Here is a 23,061-nt window from a genome sequence, read left to right as displayed (position 1 = left end):
ATGAATGTTACCTGAAAATGCAAACTGTGATCTTTTTTGACAAGATTAAAGAAAACCTTTACTTTCAGGTTATAATGACTATTCTTACATTTCTTCATACCCTAGAGTCAAAGGAAGGTTTAATGCCTAATAATCTACATGAAGTGATAACTAAGGCATACACAGTCTAAGAATTGGTAGACACTTTAAAACGTAAATGTTTAGAACTATCCATTTTTGGGGGTCCTTCAGTCTCCTGTTCCTTGCTGAATTCTTACTTTAACAACAAGAGATATACGTAAGGAAATAATTTTTCCCCAAAACAGACATCAAGTCTGTGTCTCGATTCCACAACTGAAATATACCAGGCTCTAGAGAAGGTTTCATGAAACTGTAGAGAAAATTGTTATGTAAATGCAGTCTTTATTTTCTCTATGAAATTTCCTGTTTTAGGTGAATATCCTGCCATCTTGTTCTGACTTCCCTACTTACTTGACCTCTTGCATTTATTCAAGGTTTCACCATTATATTTCCACTCAGAAAATTGTGTGACATGTGTGTATATTAATACTTCCTTCTGTTGAAATTTAAAATGTACACAGGTAGTGTATTTATGCAGATTAGAAATCTCACAATGGTCACATATTCACCAGGAGATGCCCAGTTTATCTGAAAGGTGGTTGGTTGAAAGTCCTTCAGTTATAATTGAAGGACATGTCCCAGATTCTCTGCCTAAGCATCAGGGTTTCAAAATAAAGTTATCCTTGGGAAACATTCATTTCCCCTCCCATGATTAGATGTTATTATGGCTGTAACTTACTATTTAAGGTTATCTTCCATTTTTTCCTTAGAATATTTCATCTCTACCATATATGTGTGTGTGTGTGTGTGTGTGTGTGTGTGTTATCCATCAGATCTATGGATGTTGTACATGAAGAAAGATCCCACTCAATCCTTGCTGCCAGTAGGTCAATTAAAAATTCAGGCTTCTTTGGAATTCTTCCAGTGCTCATTGTGGGATTTCTTTTTGTTATAAGATGTTGAATAAATACAGGAGATAGATGAGCTACCCAAGATTGGTTAAGAGCTCATTCCTCTCTTGGCGTCTGAGAACACTTTCAGCTCCTTGTCATGTTGGTTGATAGGGAAATTAGAAGAAGGTAGAAAGATACTTTGTAAATATCACCATGGCAGCAGGATTTTGTGATATATTCATTGTGGTCCAAAGTGCCTCTGTGCAAGGCTGAAGCCTACTTTAGCTGTAGGTGGACAGGCCAATAACACTCCTAAAGCTCTGTGTGCTATATGTTTTCATAATTTCTCTATTAATCGAGGATTTCAAAAGACCATGATTATCAAAAGAAGAGCACCAGATGGGTAACATTATCGTTGGCTAACTGGCACCCCACTCCAGTACTCTAGCCTGGAAAACCCCATGGACGGAGGAGCCTGGTAGGCTGCAATCCATGGGGTCGCTAAGAGTCGGACACGACTGAGCGGCTTCACTTTCACTTTTCACTTTCATGCACTGGAGAAGGAAATGGCAACCCACTCCAGTGTTCTTGCCTGGAGAATCCCAAGGACAAGGGAGCCTGGTGGGCTGCCGTCTATGGGGTCGCACAGAGTCGGACACGACTGAAGCGACTTAGCAGCAGCAGCAGCAACACATTGGTGGATGATGACAAATTACTGTGTTATTATTTATCTGGGTGTTGCAGTTTAGAATGGAGTCCTTGGGGTCCTTATGCCTAATGCCAAAGTTAGAAGAGAATTTGAAATCCCAGGTCTGCCCTTTACCTGCCTTCAAATGAGGCCTTGGAGGTACTATCCAATTATCTCTGCCCCACATATTTTATGAGGCTGGGTTTCAAGAAAAATATGAACAAATGACTATGTTTAGAGTGAAAGTTAGAGACTGTTAACTCAGGTGTCAGTTTCTGTGAAAATGAAAAAAAAATTGTAGAGCTAGTTTAAAAAGAGAAAGCATGAGAAAGTCCTTTACATGGTGATATTTCAAATAATTATAATTTCTCCATGGAGTTTATAGCCCCCTAAAATGTGATGTCTGTAATACAAGCTAGATTATAAAACCTCTGGGCAAGAGAGAAGGCATTTCTCCGTAACAGCCAAGAGTGCTGGAAGGACAAGGTGTGAGAACCGTGAAGGAAGATTAGAAGTTGGCAAGAGAAGCTGGTATATAAAAGGAAATGAAAGTGAGAGAAAGCTACAGCTAGGAGAAAAGTCATATAATGTAGTAATTTCTTGCTGGTGTTCTTTTAGGGAAACGGGGGTAAATATCTTTAAATAACTCACTGTAATTTATTTATTTTTTGGGTAACATTAGGACTTTCATTAGAGTAAAACAAATTGAGTACATATCCTAACGTTAATATTAAACCCAAATTCTTATATCTTGTTCCTCCCCACATCTACATAAGGAATCTCCTCAAGGTCTTAGTATGCCTCTAACAAGATGGCAGGAAATGACAGAATATATCCTAAACAACATACACCCAAGCTTCAAATGAAAATGTTACTACTACTATAAGTGGAACACACCATTCTAGTGAATAAAAATTTGAAATGAATCAGTAAGGTTTCTTCACTAAAAGTCTTGACAGTTAGATGATGAAGGTACCTTCTGGATCCAGAACCAAGCAAGATTCCATGATTTACTGAGGAACTGAAATGCAAAATGTCAACTATTAGAAGGGAAAGACAAGGCAAGGTCTATCATGACTGAGTCTGCAGAAACTTAACTCACTGACTTTATGAAAAAGATACCACAAAATAAATGAGTCCTAATTTATTACAGTCAATGTTGTAATGGTAAAATTGCTACCATGCTATGTTCAGTGCAAACTCAAGATAGCTAAGTTATAAAGTATGTTTCTTAATGAATCTAGCTGCATCCTGTTTATGTAACTTGGCCCTTGGAAGGATGATACACAATTTATAATGACAGATATTTCATAGGTTTGTTCTTTGGCTCCTAGAAGACTCATCAATAATTTAACAACATGACACCCTTTCTGTAAAATTGCTTCATATACTTTCACTTAGTAAAACTCATTTTAAAAATTACTCATATTTATATCAGCATAGAACATGTAAACCAACCAAGAAATATTCTTGTTGGGAAGACTAAAAAAGGAAGAAAGAAAACTCAAACTTTACAATTTCACATTATTATGTAATGCAAGGGAAATGATTCTTAAATCAAAAACAGAAGAAAAAACAAAGAGTTTCATTTATTCCAAAAATTTAAACAATACTTCAAAGGGAATTTTACTGTGTGATGTTTTCAGTTCAGTTAAATTCAGTCACTCACTCACGTTCGACTCTCTGTGACCCCACGGACTGCAGTACACCAGGCTTCCCTGTCCGTCACCCACTCCCAGAGCTTACTCAAACTCCGGTCCATTGATTCGGTGATGCCATCCAACCATCTCATCCTCTGTCATCCCCTTCTCCTCCCACCTTCAATCTTTACCAGCATCAGGGTCTTTTCCAATGAATCGGTTCTTCGCATCAGGTGACCAAAGTATTGGAGTTTCAGCTTCAGCATCAGTCCTTCCAATGAACACCCAGGACTGATCTCCTTTAGGATGGACTGGTTGGATGTCCTTGCAGTCCAAGGGACTCTCAAGCATCTTCTCCAAAACCACAGTTCAAAAGCATCAATTCTTCAGCACTCTGCTGTCTTTATAGTCCAACTCTCACATCCATATATGACAACTGGAAAAACCAAAGCTTTGACTAGACGGACCTTTGTTGGTAAAGTAATGTTTCTGATTTTTAATATACTGTCTAGGTTGGTCATAGATTTTCTTCCAAGTAGCAAGCATCATTTAGTTTCATGGCTTGCAGTCACCATCTGCAGTGATTTTGGAGTGCCCTTGCCAAAATAAAGTCTCTCACTGTTTCCATTGTTTCCCCATCTATTTGCCATGAGGTGATGGGACCAAATGCCATGATTGGTTTTCTGAATGTTGAGTTTTAAGCCAATTTTTCACTCTCCTCTTTCACTTTCATCAAGAGGCTCTTTAGTTCACTTTCTGCCATCAGGGTGGTGTTGTCTGCATATCTTTAGGTTATTGATATTTCTTCCACCAATCTTGATACCAGCTTGTGCTTCATCGAGCCCAGCATTTCACATGATGTATTCTGCATATGAGTTAAATAAGCAGGGTGACAACATACAGCCTTGACATACTCCTTTCCCAATTTGGAATCAGACTGTTGTTCCATATCTGGTTCTAACTGTTGCCTCTTGACCTGCATACAGATTTCTTAGGAGGCAGGTCAGGTGGTCTGGTATTCCCATCTCTTTAAGAATTGTCCACAGTTTGTTGGTGATTCACACAGTCAAAGGCTTTGGCGTAGTCAATAACAAAGAAGTAGATGTTTTTCTGGAACTCTCTTGCTTTTTCAATGATTCAGCGGATGTTGGCAATTTGATCTCTGGTTCCTCTTTTTCTAAATCCAGCTTGAACATCTGGAAGTTCTTGGTTCATGTACTGTTGAAGCCTGGCTTGGAGAATTTTGAGCTTTACTTTGCTAGCATGTGAGATGATTGCAATTGTGTGGTAGTTTGAATATTCTTTGGCATTGCCTTTCTTTGGGACTGGAATGAAAGCTGACCTTTTCCAGTCCTGTGGCCACTGCTGAGTTTTCCAAATGTGCTGGCATATTGAGTGCAGCTCTTTCATAGCATCATCTTTTAGGATTTGAAACAGCTCAACTGGAATTCCATTACCTCCACTAGCTTTGTTCATAGTCATGCTTTCTAAGGCCCACTTGACTTCGCATTCCAGGATTTCTGGTTCTAGGTGAGTGATCACACTATCATGGTTATCTGGGTCATGAAGATCTTTTTTGTATAGTTCTCCTGTGTATTCTTGCCACTTCTTCATATCTTCTGCTTCTGTTAGGTCCAAACCATTTCTGTCCTTTACTGTGCTCATCTTTGGATGAAAAGTCTCCTTGGTATCTCTAATTTTCTTGAAGCAATCTCTAGTCTTTCCCATTCTATTGTTTTCTTCTATTTCTTTGCACTGATCACTGAGGAAGGCTTTCTTATCTCTCCTTGCTATTCTTTGGAACTGTAAATCAATTGGGTATATCTTTCCTTTTCTCCTTTGCCTTTCACTTCTCTTCTTTTCTCAGCTATTTTTAAGGCCTCATCAGACAACCATTTTGCCTTTTTGTATTTCTTTTTCTTGGGGATGGTCTTGATCACTGCCTCCTGTACAATGTCACAAACCTCTGTCAATAGGTCTTCAGGGACTCTGTCTATCAGATCTAATCACTTGAATCTATTTGTCACTTCCACTGTATAATCATAAGGGATTTCATTCAGGTCATCCCTGAATGGTCTAGTGGTTTTCCCTACTTTCTTCAGTCTGAAATTGGCAATAAGGCATTCATGATCTGAGCCACAGTCAGCTCCTGGTCTTGTTTTTGCTGACTATATAGAGCTTCTCCATCTTTGGCTGCAAAGAATATAATCAATCTGATTCTGGTTTGACCATCTGGTGATGTCCATGTGTAGAGTCTTCTCTTGTGTTGTTGGAAGAGGGTGTTTGCTATGACCAGTTGGTTCTCTTGGCAAAACTCTGTTAGCCTTTGACCTGCTTTGTTTTGTATTCCAAGGTCAAATGTGGTTGTTACTCCATGTATCTCTTGACTTCCTACTTTTGCATTCCAGTCCCCTATAATGAAGAGAACATCTTTTTTTGTGTGTTAGTTCTAGACAGTCTTGTAGGTCTTTATAGAACCGTTCAACTTCAGCTTCTTCAGCATTACTGGTTGGGGCACAGACTTGGATTACTGTGATATTGAATGGTTTGCCTTGGAAACGAACAGAGATCATTCTGTCATTTTTGAGATTTTGAGATTTGTCTATTGGTGGAGCATTCTGACAAAACGTGGTCTACTGGAGAAGGGAATGGCAAACCACTTCAGTATTCTTGCCTTGAGAATACCATGAACAGTATGAAAAGGCAAAGAGGTATGACATGAAAGATAAACTTCTCAGGTCAGGAGGTGCCCAATATGCTACTGGAGAAGAGTGGAGAAATAGCTCCAGAAAGAATGAAGAGGTGAAGCCAAACCAAAAACAACACCCAGCTGTGGATATGACTGGTGATGGAAGTAAAGTCCGATCCTGTAAAGAGTAATTTTGCATAGGAACCTGGAATGTTAGGTCCATGAATCAAGGCAAACTGGAAGTAGTCACATAAGAGATGGTAAGAGTGAACGTCGACATTTTAGGAATCAGTGAACTAAAACAGACTGGGATGCATGAATTTAACTCAGATGACCATTATATCTACTACTGTGTGCAGAAATCCCTTAGAAGAAATGGAGTAGCCATCATAGTCAAGAAAACAGTCCAAAATGCAGTGATGTTTTAAATGTATGGAATTTAATATTTAAAGAAATATAATTTAATCCTGGATCAGCCACTTACTAGCTGATGGGAAAATTGTTAAATATCTGTTATCTGTAGCTTCATCATCAAGAAAATGTATAAATTAACAATCACACTGATTTTTTCAAAAAGTATTAATGAAAAATACGTGTGCTAAGTTGCTTCAGTTGTGTGTCTGACCCTTTGAAGCCCATGGACTGTAGCCTGCCAGGCTCCTCCATCCATTAGGTTCTCTAGGCAAGAATACTGGAATGGGTTCCCATGCCTTCCTCCAGGGGATCTTTGCAAGCCAGGGACTGAACCTGGGTCTCCTGCATTGCAGGCAGGTTCTTTACCATTCTTTGAGCCAGCAGAGAAGCCCCAGTGAAAATATGACATAATGTATAAGTAAGCGCAATTTGGCTTTCCAAGTGGCGCTAATGGTAAAGAATGCCAGTGCAGGAGACATAGGAGACAGTGGTTTGATCCCTGGGCTGGGAAGATCCCCTGGAGGAAGGCACAGCAACCCACTCCAGTATTCCTGCCTGGAGAATACCATGGACAGAGGAGCCTGGTGTGCTATGGTCCACAGGGTCAAATAGAGTCAGACACAACTGAAGTGTCTTAGCATAGCACACACAGCACAGTATACTTTACAAACCACACAAAAGAAATACTCTACCCTCCATCAAGTAACACAATTAGGAAAAAGTATTATAAAAAATTACTCAAAACTTATGTTTAGGGAAAATGATTTCAAAAGGATTAACTGCTATGCCAAAAGTTTTCAGATTGTACTTTGTCACAATCTGTACATAAAAAGTACTTTGTACTTTTTAATAAAGGGTCTAATTTAGACCCTTTATTAAAAATACTAAAAGGTAGAAAAGGCAATTTCATCTCTCCAACCCACCATATCATGGTCAGAAAATCCTTTCATATATAACAAGATTAATGGGATTTAATATTGATAACATAAAAGCAAACTGGAAATGGAAATATATAACTGAAGTAATTTGAGAATATCCCTTTGTTCACTCACCAAATAAATCATTTTTTGGGAAAGATCTTTCAAATCTGGTCAATATATTGGGAAAAAAATCAGTAACTATGTTGAACAATGTGAAAACCATCCTGGTTTTTCTGATTTTTTTGTGTGTGTGTGTTGGGGTGTTATTATTTTCTAAGATTGTTTCTTGGGTAATCTCTTCTAACAGGCATTGGCTATTAAATTCCATGCTTTACCAAACCACAGCAGCAAAGGAATAAGCAAATTAGGAACTACCATTAAGTACAGGTCAATTATCAGTGGATGTTGAAAGCTGAGCAGAATACTCACAGCACAACATGCCAAAGACTAGATAGTCTGAAACAGAATGAAAAGCATATAGTTAAAAATATAGGCTCTGAAATCAGATATGCTGAATTCAAAGAAAGATTTCAACTCCTATAGCTGTGTGACATTTGGGGAGTAATTAACTTCCTAATACTTGGTTTCCTTATTGTCTATATATATACAAAAGAATCCATGATAAATTTGGTACAATGAATTTATCTCAATGGCAGGAAGGCACAGCAATGCAGAAAGTGGGAATAAAAATCATAGGTCCTATGTATTTCCTCAATTGAAGATGCTTACTTTTCCAATGTTTTTGTAAGTTTACATAATTTTATTTGTGGCTAGTAAAAAATATTATCCATTTATTCTAGATGTAGTGGAATGGCAAAAGAAAATGATTCAAGGTGAAATAGAGTCACGCATGTATTGTACAACTTAAAGGCGTGGTAAACTTTGCTGATCCAGTTGGATATAAGTAAAAATGCTTACCAGTTCAGTTAAAAGGTAGACATAATATTTTTTTTAAAAATCTACTCACTGCTAAGTGGCAAATATTGGCAAATTCTCAAGGAAAAGAGTTTTTGGTTTTGAACTCATTTATTTATTGTTCTTCACACTTGATATACTTCTCTAACTTAAATAGGAATATAGAGAATGGCCCAGATATATTACTCTTTCAATTCTTTTAAGAGATATCAAGTTGTGTTTTTTTATTGTTTTCCAATTTAGTGTCAAATGTAGTATTGGGTGCAATCATGGACAAAGTCTATGATTAGAACATAGTTTTTCTATGTTTAAAGGTTTTCATTCTCAAGGAATAAATTTCAGAAAGGTTAACATCCATTCAGCTGATTTTTTTTATAGCTGTGGTCAATCACTATTTGTTTATTTTGCATTCATCCAAGATATATACTTTTCTCTGAAAGAAGAGGTTAAGAAGACATTAACATTTGCAAAGTCCTTTGAGAGATGTGTTACCAAAGTGTAAATGATATCCTATTGGGCCAGCCTCATTGAACATGAATAAATTACAAAGAAACGAGAGTGTCTTTAATGGAGCAAAGACATTATTAAGAAGAAATCTTAAAGTGTTTGAATACATTTTAAATGTTCTTGCTTGCTTTACCTGAATTAGTGTTCAGTTTTGAGGCAGTTGGGCAAAGAAAGGTACTCAGTCTGGAAATATTCATGCCGTAATAGCAGCCATGTTTCTTTCATCATGGATTAGAACATTATAAATGCTTTGAGATTTTATACATGTATCAGAGGCAAACCTGACCATTTTTTCCCTAAAAGTAATATAACCCATTAGACAGTTTTGAAATCCGAATCGCTGCTCCCATAAATTGCTAAATTATATGAAATATTTACATCCTTGCTATTCAAGAAAATGAATTTTCAACATTCAACTACTGAGGAAGGGCTGTTTATGCAATGTTTCCACTAAGATAAATGAAAGTTTTACTCCTTGCTACTTGTTTAAAACTCCTTGTCATTTTTATACAAGAGCCCATTTTTCATTACCAGGAAAGGTACGCAATTTGAACCATGTTACTTTTTATTCACAGTAAATCAATATATGTCATAAGAGCAGAAAAGAAAGTCACATTACTCCCTATCATTGGCCCTTCCCTTAGAGCAAGTCCCAGAAGACATTGCCAGGTTGGGTTGCTATAGCAACAGAGCTCTGGTACCTCTTTTGCTTGGCTTATTATAGTGAGTTGTTTTCTACACAGAGGTATAACCCTGAAGATTTCTTATAGTAAAGAAGAAATTACAAAGAATCAATAATAATGTGTGTGGCTTTTCCATTGATTTGTGATGACTTAACTCAAAACTAGTATAATGAAGGTGACTGCATAATATTTCAAATCCCTTTGCTGAGTTCCAGTGAAATTATTCATTGCCTTTTCTTTAGGCTTCCTAAGTAGTCAGATTTCCTAAAATATGAAGAAAAAAATATTCAGACGCTTCAGAGTGTTAGAATGAAAACTGATATGGTTTACCCAATTATAAAAATCTGCTATTAAAATGTATTAAAATAATATTAATCCACTTAAAATATCAATAATTAGTAAAAAGACAAGAAAACTATATTAGCAATGTAAAAAATTATCTTTTGACTTCCTTGAAAAAGATATAAGATATAATGATGTTTTCTTCCAAATATCAACATGAGTCAGCCATAGGTATGAACATGGGAATCCATAGGTCCCTTCCCTCTTGAACCTCCCTCCCATCAAAAATTCTGTAAAGCAATTATCCTTCAATTAAAAAAAATAAATAAATAAGATATAATGGTGGAAAGTAAGATATCTTATTGTCTTATATAGGCCATATAAACCATTTTGAATAGTGTCTGACATACAGGTAAACACCTAATAATTACTATAATTTTTATTACTACCACAATACAGTCAGGCAAACAAATTAAATCCTTTGCCTTACACTGCATAGTACTACTGATTATGCAATTGTAATACTTTTTGTATCTGAATATTTGTAAAGTAAAAATGATACAGGAATACACTACTATATAGTTGAGCCTTAAACTTATTGGAAAAAGGTGCAAGTCCTTTTTACAGGACTAACCTTGTGAATAAAAATCTGCATCTAATGGACATGTCATAGGCAGGTAGCTTAGAATGGAGTATGTTATGGATTTGGGAGTCAAAACTTAGATTTTGTGCATCATACTATTTACTTAAGACCCTAACCATAATTAGTCTTTGTCTTTTCATGTATAACAAAAGGATAAAAACATTTTCCCAGCTCAGTGGTAGAGAAGTCAGTGAGACAATGTACATAAAGCACCTGTTATAATGCCTGGTGCAAATGATGTTTATTAAATTTTAGCTGCCTTTCTTTTAAAGTTTTCCAGGCATTTCCTTGAATCATAATTTCCAAATGGAATTTACATATAGAACAGTATAACGTCAACATTTCTTAGAAATACTTTGATATGTGTATGCATGTGTACTCAGTCTTGTCCAGCTTTTTGCAACTCCATGGGCTGTATAGCCTGCCAGGCTCCTCTGTTCATGGGACATTTCCAGGCAAGAATACTGGAGTGAGCTGCCATTTCCTACTCCAGGGGATCTTCCCAACCCAAGGATCAAACTCATGTCTCCTACTTCTGCACTGGCAGACAGATTCTTTACCACTATGCCACCTGGGAAGCCACACTTTGATATAAATAGATTTTAACTCTGGCAAACTGCAGAAAACTTTCATATAATTTTATGTTACAAATTCTTTTTTAATTGATTTGATTGATAATGTCTTTCCCAAAGTATGTTTTCATGACCTCCTAGCCCAGGATAATGCTCTGGGGAAAACAGGTGGCATAGGGACCATTTCCATGTTCAGATACATTCAGAAAATGTTACATAATACATCTCATTCTCATGATTAATATATCACATTAATATATTCAGCCCCCCAGGAAATCTCAGATAATCCCAGATAAATAAATCAGTATTATTTAGTGTTACTACTACTACTACTAAGTCCCTTCAGTCGTGCCCGACTCTGTGCAACCCCATAGATGCCAGCCCACCAGGCTCTGCCGTCCCTGGGATTCTCCAGGCAAGAACACTGGAGAATTTCCTTCTCCAATGCATGAAAGTGAAAAGTGAAAATGAAGTCGCTCAGTCGTGTCCAACTCTTGCGACCATGGGATTTGCCAGGCAAGAGTACTGGAGTGGGGTGCCATTGCCTTCTCTGTTATTTAGTGCTAAAGAGTATAAATTCAGGAGTTGGACCTTTGAATCCTACTTTCATCACTTCAGTTCAGTTGCTCAGTCGTGTCCAACTCTTTGTGACCCCATGGACTGCAGCACACCAGGCCTCCCTGTCCATCACCAACTCCCAGAGTTTACTCAAACTCATGTCCTTTGAGTTGGTGAAGCCATCCAACCATCTCATCCTCTGTCGTCCCCTTCTCCTCCTGCCTTCAATCTTTCCCAGCATCAGGGCCTTTTCAAATGAGTCAGTTCTTCACATCAGGTGGTCAAAGCTCTGGTGTTTCAGCTTCAGCATCAGTCCTTCTAAGGAATATTCAGGACTGATTTCCTTCAGAGAGATCCAACCAGGCCATCCTAAAGTCCAAGGGACTCTCAAGAGTCTTCTCCAACACCACAGTTCAAAAGAATCAATTTTTTGGCACTCAGCTTTGTTTGTAGTCCAACTCTCACATCCATATATGACTACTGGATAACCATAGCTTTGACTAGATGAAACTTTGTTCGTAAAGTAATGTCTCTGCTTTTTAATATACTGTCTAGGTTGGTCATAGATTTTCTTCCAAGGAGCAAGTGTCTTTTAATTTCATGGCTACAGTCACTATCTGCAGTGACTTTGTAGCCCAAGAAAATAAAGTCTCTCACTGTTTCCCCATCTATTTCCCATGAAGTGATGGGACCGGATGCCATGATTGGTTTTCTGAATGTTGAGTTTTAAGCCAATTTTTCACTCTCCTCTTTCACTTTCATCAAGAAGCTTTTTAGTTCTTTTTCACTTTTTGCCCATAAGAGTGGTGTCATCTGCATATCTGAGGTTATTGATATTTCTCCCGGCAGTCTTGATTCCAGCTTGTCCTTCACCCAGCCCAGCGTTTCTCATGATGTACGCTGCATATAAGTTAGATAAGCAGGGTGACAATATACAGCCTTGACGTACTCCTTTCCCAATTTGGAACCTGTCTGTTGTTCCACGGCCAGTTCTAACTGTTGCTTCTTGACCTGCATACAGATTTCTCAGAAGAGAGGTCAGGTGGTCTGGTATTTCCATCTCTTTAAGAATTGTCCACAGTTTGTTGTGATCCACACAAAGGATTTGGCATAGTGAATAAAGCAGAAGTAGATGTTTTTCTGGAACTCTCTTGCTTTTTCAAAGATCCAACATATGTTGGCAATTTGATCTCTGGTTCCTCTACCTTTTCTAAATCCAGCTTGAATATCTGAAAGTTCACAGTTCACATACTGTTGAAGCCTGGCTTGGAGAATTTTGAGCATTACTTTGCTAGCATGTGAGATGAGTGCAGTTGTGTGGTAGTTTGAATATTCTTTGGCATTACCTATCTTTGGAACTGGAATGAAAGCTGACCTTTTCTAGTCCTCTGGCCACTGCTGAGTTTTCCAAATGTGCTGGCATATTGAGTACAGCTCTTTCACAGCATCATCTTTCAGCTTTGAAATAGCCAACTGGAATTCCATCACCTCCACTAGCTTTGTTCACAGTGATGCTTCCTAAGGCCCACTTGACTTCGCATTCCAGGATTTCTGGTTCTAGGTGAGTGATCACACCACCGTGTTTATCTGGGTCATGAAGATTTTTTCGTATAGTTCTGTATATTCTTGCCACCTCTTCTTAATATCTTCTGCTTCTGTTAGGTTCATACCATTTCTGTCCTTTATTGTGCCCATATTTGCATGAAAAGTTCCCTTGGTATCTCTAATTTTCTTGAAGAGATCTCTAGTCTTTCCCATTCTGTTGTTTTCCTCTATTTCTTTGCACTGATCACTGAGGAAGGCTTTCTTATCTCTCCTTGCTATTCTTTGGAACTCTGCATTCAAATGAGTTATCTTTCCTTTCTTCCTTTGCCTTTTGCTTCTCTTCTTTTCACAACTATTTTTAAGGCCTCGTCAGACAACCATTTTGCCTTTTCCATTTCTTTTTCTTGGGGATGGTCTTGATCACTGCCTCCTGTACGATGTCACAAACCTCTGTCCATAGTTCTTTAGGCACCCCATCTATCAGATCTAATCCCTTGAATCTATTTGTCACTCCCACTGTATAATTGTAAGGGATTTTATTTAGGTCATACATGAATAATCTTTTGGTTTTCCCTACTTTCATCACTTATGGGGTCGCAAAGAGTCAGACACGACTGAGTGATAGAACTGAACTGAGCTTCATCACTTATTTGCTTCTAATCTGGGAAGTTACTCAACCTCTGTGCTTCTCAGCTGTACAATGAGAATGGCAACATTGCACTGAGAAGTTAAAGTGAGATATATCACAGGTGCTAAGACAGAGGCTAATAGAGTCAATTATCAGTAATAAGAGTTATTAAAGAAATCTGTTTAAACCCATGGTCATACCCTTCTTTTTTATGAATAATATTTTTTAACATCTTGTAGAACTATAAATCCTTGAAACACATTTTGAACAACGCTATTTAGGGTAGTGGTAAATTGTAATTAAGCAAAAAAATTATTCATTGTATTAGTGCCCAAAGCACAAAAAAAGTCAGCTGTTTCACCACATGTGAGCCCACTGGCTTGCCCTCATGCTCCACTATCAGAACACGAGAACTACTGTGTTAAGTGTAAAGATCTTACCCCCCATGGAAGTTCTATTCACTGGAGTCATTTACATCCAATTCATGCATTAGCACAGGTCAGTTTATTGTATTAGATTATTTGCATGTCACTAAAAACTGAGCCTTGAAGGAAAGGGATATCAAATGATAAAAACTTTAATGACTATAAAGTTTTTAGTCATTAAAACTTCAGCAGGGAGAAAACTGAGCATATGGCTCACTGATGGGGTCTGAAAAGAGAAGGGCATTTATATTAATATGTTTATACATTTCCTAGGGCTAACTGCAAACAATTTGTGTAAGTTTTCACAATGGAAAAATAAAATAGTAAAGAACAATAAGGAAAGATGAGAGCTTCATCCAAGGAAAAACATGCTACAAGTTCACAACAAAATGCAAAGCCCTCCCTGGTCTAAACAACTCCATGGTGCCAATAAACCTCTCTACTCTTGTTCAGAAGATAAAAAGCTTAGATAAAAGATCAGAAAAATGAGCACTGAGCTAATTAATCTGATACATTTTAGAAGTCCATTTATTTATTCTCACATTTGCAACTGTATCAGGTTGCTGACTTCTCTTCTTTTAAAGAATCCTTATTTTTAATATCATCAGAAATAAATGTAGAACAGAAAAAAATCATTCACTCATAACTTAATGCCTTCTGAAAATTAAAAAAATATTTTCAATTATTCCTATTCCCTTTAAGTCTTAATCACATTGGATTTATACACAGATATTTTTATATGTAAATACAATTTCAAAGTCTGTTTTCCCACTTAACATTGTATCTTCAGTGTTTTCTCATGATACAGAGAAGTCTTTAAAATAATCATTCCTAGTACCTCAATGATTATATACTTCCATGATCAGATATGCAAGTGACTTCTAATTATACTGTTAAAAACCAGATCTTTTCATTCATACAGTTAGTGCTCTCTTTTAGATTAGTGGTTTCAAACTTTAGGATGCATCAGAATCATCTAGAAGGCTTGTTAAAGCACAGGTGTCTGGGCCCCACCCTCAGAGCTTCTGATTCAATAGGTCCAGAGACAGGCTCAAGAATTTGCATTTCTAACCATTTCCCAGATGATACTGTTGCATATCTGAGGACCAGTTTTTAAAATTATTGTTAGATTGTTTACATGGAATAGTATCGTTAAAATATTTACATGGAGTTGCATTGAGGTTGACAAATCAAATAGTATAGACATTTTCATGGCATCTAAGACATATTTCTGAAAACCTTACTACAAGCTTATACAGCTTTATATTGCCAAGTGATTTTTCAGTACTTGAGGCCTGGGTAGTTACCAACTAAGTGAATGAACAAAGAACAAAGGAAAATTCTTACCTCTCTCCTCCACAAGATCATGACATTAGGCTGAAAGCCATCTGTTTACATTTCAAAGATACACAGCATGGCTAAATAGAAATACCTAAATCTCTGTTATTACGGAAGTCAACAAGGAGGTTTCATCATCACTTCAAAGACAGTGAAAAATAATTGATATATTTAAACCTTGGAAGAAAGCAAATTTGTATCTGTACCATAGACAGAAATCGACTGCATTTAACTTTGTTGGTCTATTCAGTTCAGTTCAGTCGCTCAGTCGTGTCCGACTCTTTGCGACCCCGTGAATCGCAGCACGCCAGGCCTCCCTGTCTGTCACCAACTCCGGGAGTTTACCCAAACTTATGTCCATGGAGTCAGTGATACCATCCAGCCATCTCATCCTCTGTCGTCCCCTTCTCCTCCTGCCCCCAATCCCTCAGGGGATAGCATCAGGGTTTTTAGGTAGTTCAAAAACAGTGCTGCTCATTGGAAGGTACAATGCCAAATCTGGGGCTTTGAGAAATTGTTTTTGATAAACTAGAAACATGAATTCCAACTGTAGCAGGGGATTATTAGCATATTTGCCTAAAAGTGACAGTTAAAAACCTTGGAGATATCCTCTTGTACTAAAGGATTCTTTATATTGGGTAGAGATTTCTCCCTCACCTTTAGAGACTTGCGCATATAAATTAACATATCTACATAAGCATATAGATGCATTTACATAAGTAAACATTAGATAGCCATGTATGCAAAGTATCCAATCATACATTGGTTTCTGCAAACCCACATAAAGCGTACGCTTAGCAAAGATATCATCTGCAGAAACGTCTTCTGGGTTCTTTCTCAGTAAACCATACACATTCCTAATTTTTCATTCTTATTGGTTGTTATCGTACTGACTCAAAAGCATAATGAGAAAATGTGTTCACAACAACAAAAATATATAATAATCATAATCCATACATAAGTCATTGGGTGTTGTCAACAAACTTTGGAATTTGGTTAGACGTGAAATTGTTAACTCTAGCTTATGCTGAAAACAGTAAACCAGCAGTAAATGTGTTAGATACAGAATTATTAAAAGAATTGTGCAATTATGACTTTCTAAGGAATAGTGTTTTCTATGTCAGTGTTTTTTAGGGATTGTTTCTCTCTTGGTCTTAGGGAAAGCAACAAACATTTTGAGAGATTAAATTCTCTTGATGATTAACAAAGCAGATCACAGCCTGAAATGTTACTTTATTAAGTCAATAATTACAATCAAAAATTGTCCGATTTTTAATTAGGATGACTGAAAAATGGCCAGAGGCCACCAAATCTTTCATTGGCACAGGCCCCCTATTTCTTTATTCTAACCCAGAAAACTACTAAAATAATGGCAGTCATCATTTAATCACTCTATTGTAATGAGTTTTGACTTTCCTCACCCTGGTTAATAACCCAAACTTTTTCAAAAGTTATATTCAAATAATTTGAAAGTTATCAGGACCTATGGGTTGATCATTTCCCAAACTTAAGATATGGAAAACCAGGGCAGAATAGTGTTTCTTATTACCCATTGAAGCAGATTTAGTTCCTTTGAAACTAAATGCCTAGACCAAAAACGAATTTGTTTTCTCTTCTTTTCCTCATTCAGTTTGATTCTATGATCTGTTTGGTGTATATGTAAAAAGATAAAGTTGTATTTATTTAGCCCTCAGCAGTAATTATGTATGATAATAAAAATTTCCATATCTCATGTTCAAACCCAATTGTAAGCACCACCTGGGAAGTTCCTGCTTAGTTACTGGTCATATTTTCCCTGTAACCCCCAACTCCAGTTCTGTACATGCTCAGGAGAACAAGCTGTCAAGTGAAAAGTGAAAATTTACCCTAATAAAAAGGATCTTCTCTCCGACGCGGTATCTTCCTTGAGAGAGCCTCTCCACGCAGAACTTGCTTGGGCATTTGCAAGGAGGATCTTCAGAAATCCGCTTCACCTGAAATGGAAGAGCTGGCGAGTTCATTCTGCTTAATCAGATTCCATTTAGATTAATTTGTTTCACGGGTTCAAAGGCCCCTAAACCATTAATGCGTTTGAATGTGTTCTCTATCAGCCTATGGACATGATGTGAGCACAGAAATATCATATTAAACCTGAACTATGTAAAGGTCAGGCCCTGAAGGTACTTTGTGCAGGCCAGTAACTGCACGAAGGCCTAAGCGGGCTGATGGCAATGATAATACCGGAGGATAATCGGGAGCAAATCAACTGGCAGTGTAGGGATGATGCGCTGGGGTCTCATGTTTAGTGAATTAAGAAGACTGTGTACATTGTGTTGCCAAGAAAGTCTACTGATGGCTGGAACAGCATCTATGTTAACATAGTGCATATGCTTCCCTATCATAATTTTAATATTAATTTTACCCATTTTCAAAATACATGAGAGTTTAAATTTTATTATTATTTTAAAATGAGACTACTGCTTCACCCTATTTTGAACTCTTTTTGTCATCTTTAATTCATCCAGACTAATCTGGCAATTCACTCCTCAGTAATTCCCATCTTCCAAGACCTATTCTCATAGCAGTATCTCACAGTTTATATGTATTTTATAGAATCCATGTCTGACTATCAAATTTTCTCTGTTTTATCTCCATGTGCATGCATGCTAAGTCACTTCAGTCATGTCTGATTCTTTGTGACCCTATAGATTGCAGGGCTTCTCTGTCCATGGGGTTCTCCCTACTCTTTAAAAAATACAAATACTAAATGATAAATGCAAAATGCTTATAAATAGTTGTGACTACTAAAGACGATATATAGTCCATGATCTTAGGAATAAGGTTTATTTATGTTTTCTTTTGTTGGGAACCTCCCATGTTGTGTCTCATACCTGTCCTCTCTTAAAGTCACCAACCAACCAGACAATAGAGGCTTCCCTGATAGCTCAGTTGGTAAAGAATCTGCCTGCAATGCAGGAGACCCCAGTTTGATTCCTGGGTCAGGAAGATCTGCTGGAAAAGGGATAGGCTACCCACTCCAGTATTCTTGGGCTTCCCTGGCGGCTCAGCTGGTAAAGAATCCACCTGCAATGCGGGAGACCTGGGTTTGATCCGTGGGTTGGGAAGATCACCTGGAGAAGGGAAAGGCTACCCACTCCAGTATTCTGGCCTGGAGAATTCCATGGACTGTATCGCCCATGGGGTCGCAAAGAGTCGGACACGACTGAGTGACTTTCACTTTCGCAACCAGACAATGCAAAATAATACCTTGTGTATTGAGTCAAAGTTTCCATAGATGGCAGATCTAAATCATGCTCAACCTACATTTGAGAAGCTGCATAGAATAAATTTAGATTCTGAGGAATTGGTTTGGATACCCCTCATCCAAATCCTTACTTCCACAAAGACATGATTCCTAGAATTTTGTCATCAAAGAAATTCAATCATTTCTTCAAATAGTTTGATGTCTGACTTCAATCAGCACTCCACTAAGCAAAAACTGTGGGAAGATAACACAGGAACTCACTTGCATGCTGGAATAAAGAACTTACACCACTTGCTTTCCCTATAACAAGTGAGGCTCCAGAAAGTATGAAAGCATAAGACATTAGAGGGGAAAGCTAGAAAAAGTGGGGGGATCCTGAAGCAAAATTTATCTTAAGAGCTATACAATTATGGGGTCTTTGCTGGTGGTGCAGTGGCTAAACTCTGCACTCCCAAGGTAAGGAATTAGGGTTCGATCCCTGGTCAGAGAGCTAAGATCCCACATGCCTCAAGGGCCAAAAGGACCAAAGCACAAAACAGAAGCAACTTTAAAAATGGTCCACATAAAAAAAAAATCTTAAAAAAAGAGAACTATACAATTATGTCTCATGGATGCCTAGAAAGGAGAACCAACACTACTGCTGGGAAAAAGAGAACCAATTTCAGGATATATATTTTCATCAGCTCCTTCTAGAATTCCTAATTCTGTCAACATATAAACCTACAATTCTTGTTACTTGTTTGTGTTACAGCACATTGCATCTCAGTGGCTGGTTCACCTTCATGTCTCTTTGCCAGATTGTGAGTTACTTGAGGACTGAGATAGTACTTCATTCTAGTTTTTAATCCTTGAAATAAAACACAATGCCTTAATGGCATATAATATGTGTTCAATAAATACACATTGAATAAATAAGCACAGGGACTTAGACAGGACACAAGAGCAAATTAGTGTGACAGATCAACTGGATTCAAAGAATTTTAGAGATGGCCTTCATTGAAAAAGTGACATACCTAATTATGTTAGTGATTAGGCCCATGTCTTTGAGTTCTGAGTTTTTCCTACCACACAATACTTGGGCTATTGATACATCTACCCACTTCCCCAGTATTAATAGTATTCTATCCCTAGGAATTTTTTTTAAGAGATATTCTTGAACAAGATGGCGATAATAGAACAAGAAGTACGACATTCCCTTCTATGATGCAGAACCATAGTCTGGGGTGGAGGTGAGGTTACAGGACCAATGAATGTGTACTGTTGTAGACATTTTAAGTATTCCAATATGTGTATCTCTTTTTATATGTATTTATAAACATGTTTTAAAACTATAAATAAATATGTAAATATATCGGGTTTATTGAAAACAATTGCTAGAAGTAGTACAGCTTTTCTTAGCACCACAATAGTTCCATGATAAAAGAAGGAAAGGAGGGGGAGGAGAAGGGATGGAGGAAAAGAGAAGGACTTTGGCCACCTCCCCCCAAAAATATCCAACAATCAGCATCATAAAAGCACATGGCCCAAACCTTAAGAAACTCATGTTTGGCATAGCTTTTCTGCAGCTTAGTAATTGAGCAGACATTAAATTGCTATTCAAGTGGTTCCTCTGCTAAGAAATGACAGTCACAAGTGTGTATGGAAAGTATTTCCATCTTGAAGTGTTTTTAGACAAAATACAGAAACTGTTGGTATCAAATGAAATAAAATACAAGAAACATTTTCTCAAGTGGTCTGTCCTTCTCTAATGTCTTCCTAAGCTTTGAAAATACACTAGCTTTTTTTTTTTTAATCACGGGCTTTTGTGTAGTTGTGTGAGAGCTGGAGGCAGAAATGGAAGAGACAAGGCCAGGCTGTGGGTAATGGAAATATATTGTTCAGTAAACAGTGACTGATGACACCTGTGCTTCTTACATTACCTTGGGATAAGTCAGTCTGGCAGGTGTTCTGTTTTTGGCCAGGAACCCAGCCAGTATTCTGCTGAAATGGGATTTCAAGAGGAGCCTGATTACTCAGAATTATACTATCTCTCATCCCCAGACTGAGGAAGTCGATGGAGAAGAGGAAGAAAGTAAGACTGGTTTCTTAGAACTGTATTCAACTCATTGTGTGGGAACAGGCTCAACACAAGGGAACTAAATCTGACCCCATCATTTTATCACAGCTGAGTCACTTTATCAGGACATCTGGGGAATAAATTAATCTGAATGACTCCACTGTGTTCTGTTCCTCTTAGGATGTCTTGCTTGATTAAAGAAGGTGGGGTGTATTACCCACATTAAGGGTCACCTATTTTTCCCCCAATTTTCCACAAATCTCCTAAGTCAAACAAGGAAATGTGAAGATGCATTGAAAGTTTCTAAACTGGCAGTTATTGTTGGAACTATTCACTGGAATATGACATTTTAACAAGGGTCTGTGTCTCTTTTTTTTTTCCCCTCCTTCTTTCTTTACTCTTTTCTCCACTTTTTTCTTTTTCTTCTTCACTATTCTTCTTTATTCTTTTTTCCCTCTTTTTTGATGTAAATAATATCTCTAGAGTATAAATATTCAATATTATTAAATAAACACAGGAACTTTGCAAGCAATATTTTTATACCCCCATTCTAAAGCACATGTTGGAGTATGTGAATTGCAACTCCCCAATGGCTATCTATGCCTCATATGCAGGGAAGCAGTTGCCATATGAACTATTTCCTTTTCATATTTGACATTTGAAGCTCTGATTTAAACCATTAGTGAGGCCCAAATGGTTTCTCTCTCTGTTCTACTGTCCCTGAAATAAAACACTTTGGTGAAAAACTCTCACTTAAACAGAATGCAAATATTTCAGTGCAGTTTCCCCAGTGTAGTATGAAGGAGACTTTAAGAGGCTTCTGTGGCCAAAGAAGCATGGAAAATTCCAGGTTAAACAAGATCTTATTATAGAACTCATTAGTGCCTTTCATACGCCAGAATGCATTGCCAAACTCTAGGTAGGGACTACAGTAAGCTGTATTTCTTAAACTAACCTACCCATGGAATTATTCATGCCATGGGCCATCTGGTGGTTTGAGTGTTTGATTAAACATTCTTTGAGAAATGCTGGTTTGAGGACTGCACACACACAGCATTCTAGCTGGCAACAATACATAAGAATCCACTTAGCACATTTCCTACATTCGATGAAAACCCCCTAACTATACAGACGGTTATGTTCCCAAACCCTGAAAAACTGTAAAGGGAGTTTAAAGCTTCTCGAAAGCCCCTTCCTTGTTTCCAGCTGCAAGAACAGAGCCTGGCATAGTGAGAGCAACGACAGAATGAGTCTTGCCATTTTGAAGACAGTCCCTAACTCACGTATGTGCTCTGAACTGGATTATTGGTAAAACTTTTCCAAAATCCCTTTCGTAGTTGTTTCACCACCTTCTTCCCCTGTCCTTCTCCCCTTCTCAAGGATGAGGGGTGGCCACACGGGAGACAAGCTGGTGAAGAAAGGGAACCATTCTAGCTACTTTGCCCAGGCTCAGGTAAACAGCCCAAGGGGCAACATCTCCTCCTCCTTCTGCTAAGTTACAGCAGAGTTGAGAAATGCACATTTTCTCCAGAGCACAGGGCCATTCCAGACAAACAGAAAAAGGGAGAATCTTTTTCAAGCTTTGATTACTCACATTAACAATGTATCCAATTAGCATGGCACTAGATATAGCTGAATAAAATACGGTCCTCGTCTTTGAGAACAAAGACAGTACCTAGAGAAGAACAGGTATTTATGCCCAACATGATAAACACTTCACTAAATGTATAAGAACACTTGAGGAACCAAGGACATATTCGTCAATTTTACCGGGAATGAGAGATGCCAAGAAAACTTTCTATAGAAGACCGTGCAGCCTGAATTTTAGAAGATGAAAGGGTGTCTAAAAGTAGAAACCAAAAGTGAGCAGGGTGAGGACAGCAAATGAGGAAAAACACAGGGCATAAAATAAGCCTTGGGCATTTGGGCTTAGAGGACAGGTTTACAATAGATACATTACTATGCAAGAATGAACCCAGAGCGTAAAAAAGGCTGGGAAAGACAAAATCGGCCACAACATGGAGGCCTTATGTGACACATACATGAGTGCGGACTTTACCCTGGACATTATAGAGCTCCCATAAAAATTTAATCAATTCTGAATTCCCTTTAGGTTGATCTTTCTGGTAGCAATAATACTTGTGGAGAATTACGAGACCAGAGTGGTCAACAGGGTCAGATACACCGGAAAGTGGTCTCATAATTTGAGGACTAAAATATTCATTTGATTCACTAATTCATTCATAAGGAGGTTAAGGGTGATGCTGGCCAGACCTCTGACTATAATGCATTAAAGAAAGTGAATGAAGGTAACAGCTTAGAGGAAAAGGACTAAGATCAGAGTAGTCCCAGAAAAACACT

General features: G+C 37.7%; 1 protein-coding gene across 9 annotated transcripts in view; it reads right to left on the bottom strand.

The window, feature by feature from the left end:
* The window catches only part of GAS2 (growth arrest specific 2), a 180,216-nt gene that overhangs the window by 51,490 nt on the left and 105,665 nt on the right, over nucleotides 1-23,061 (bottom strand). For 7 of the 9 annotated variants that reach the window (XM_086385714.1, XM_086385708.1, XM_086385710.1 and 4 more), the window contains one exon: nucleotides 17,266-17,373. In XM_086385714.1, coding sequence (XP_086241840.1) covers nucleotides 17,266-17,373 — 108 coding nt within the window. Of the gene's footprint in view, nucleotides 1-2,483; nucleotides 2,663-17,265; nucleotides 17,374-23,061 lie in introns of those variants that run through there. The other 2 variants (XM_086385716.1, XM_086385715.1) reach the window with 1 other exon arrangement.

This window comes from Bos grunniens, chromosome 29 (assembly GCF_055505025.1).
Source record: "Bos grunniens cultivar Pamir isolate PY7600 chromosome 29, Bosgru_T2T1.0, whole genome shotgun sequence".
Taxonomy (NCBI): domain Eukaryota; kingdom Metazoa; phylum Chordata; class Mammalia; order Artiodactyla; family Bovidae; genus Bos; species Bos grunniens.
Note: the sequence above shows the minus strand (reverse complement) of the source record. Positions and strands in the feature narration are given on the sequence as shown.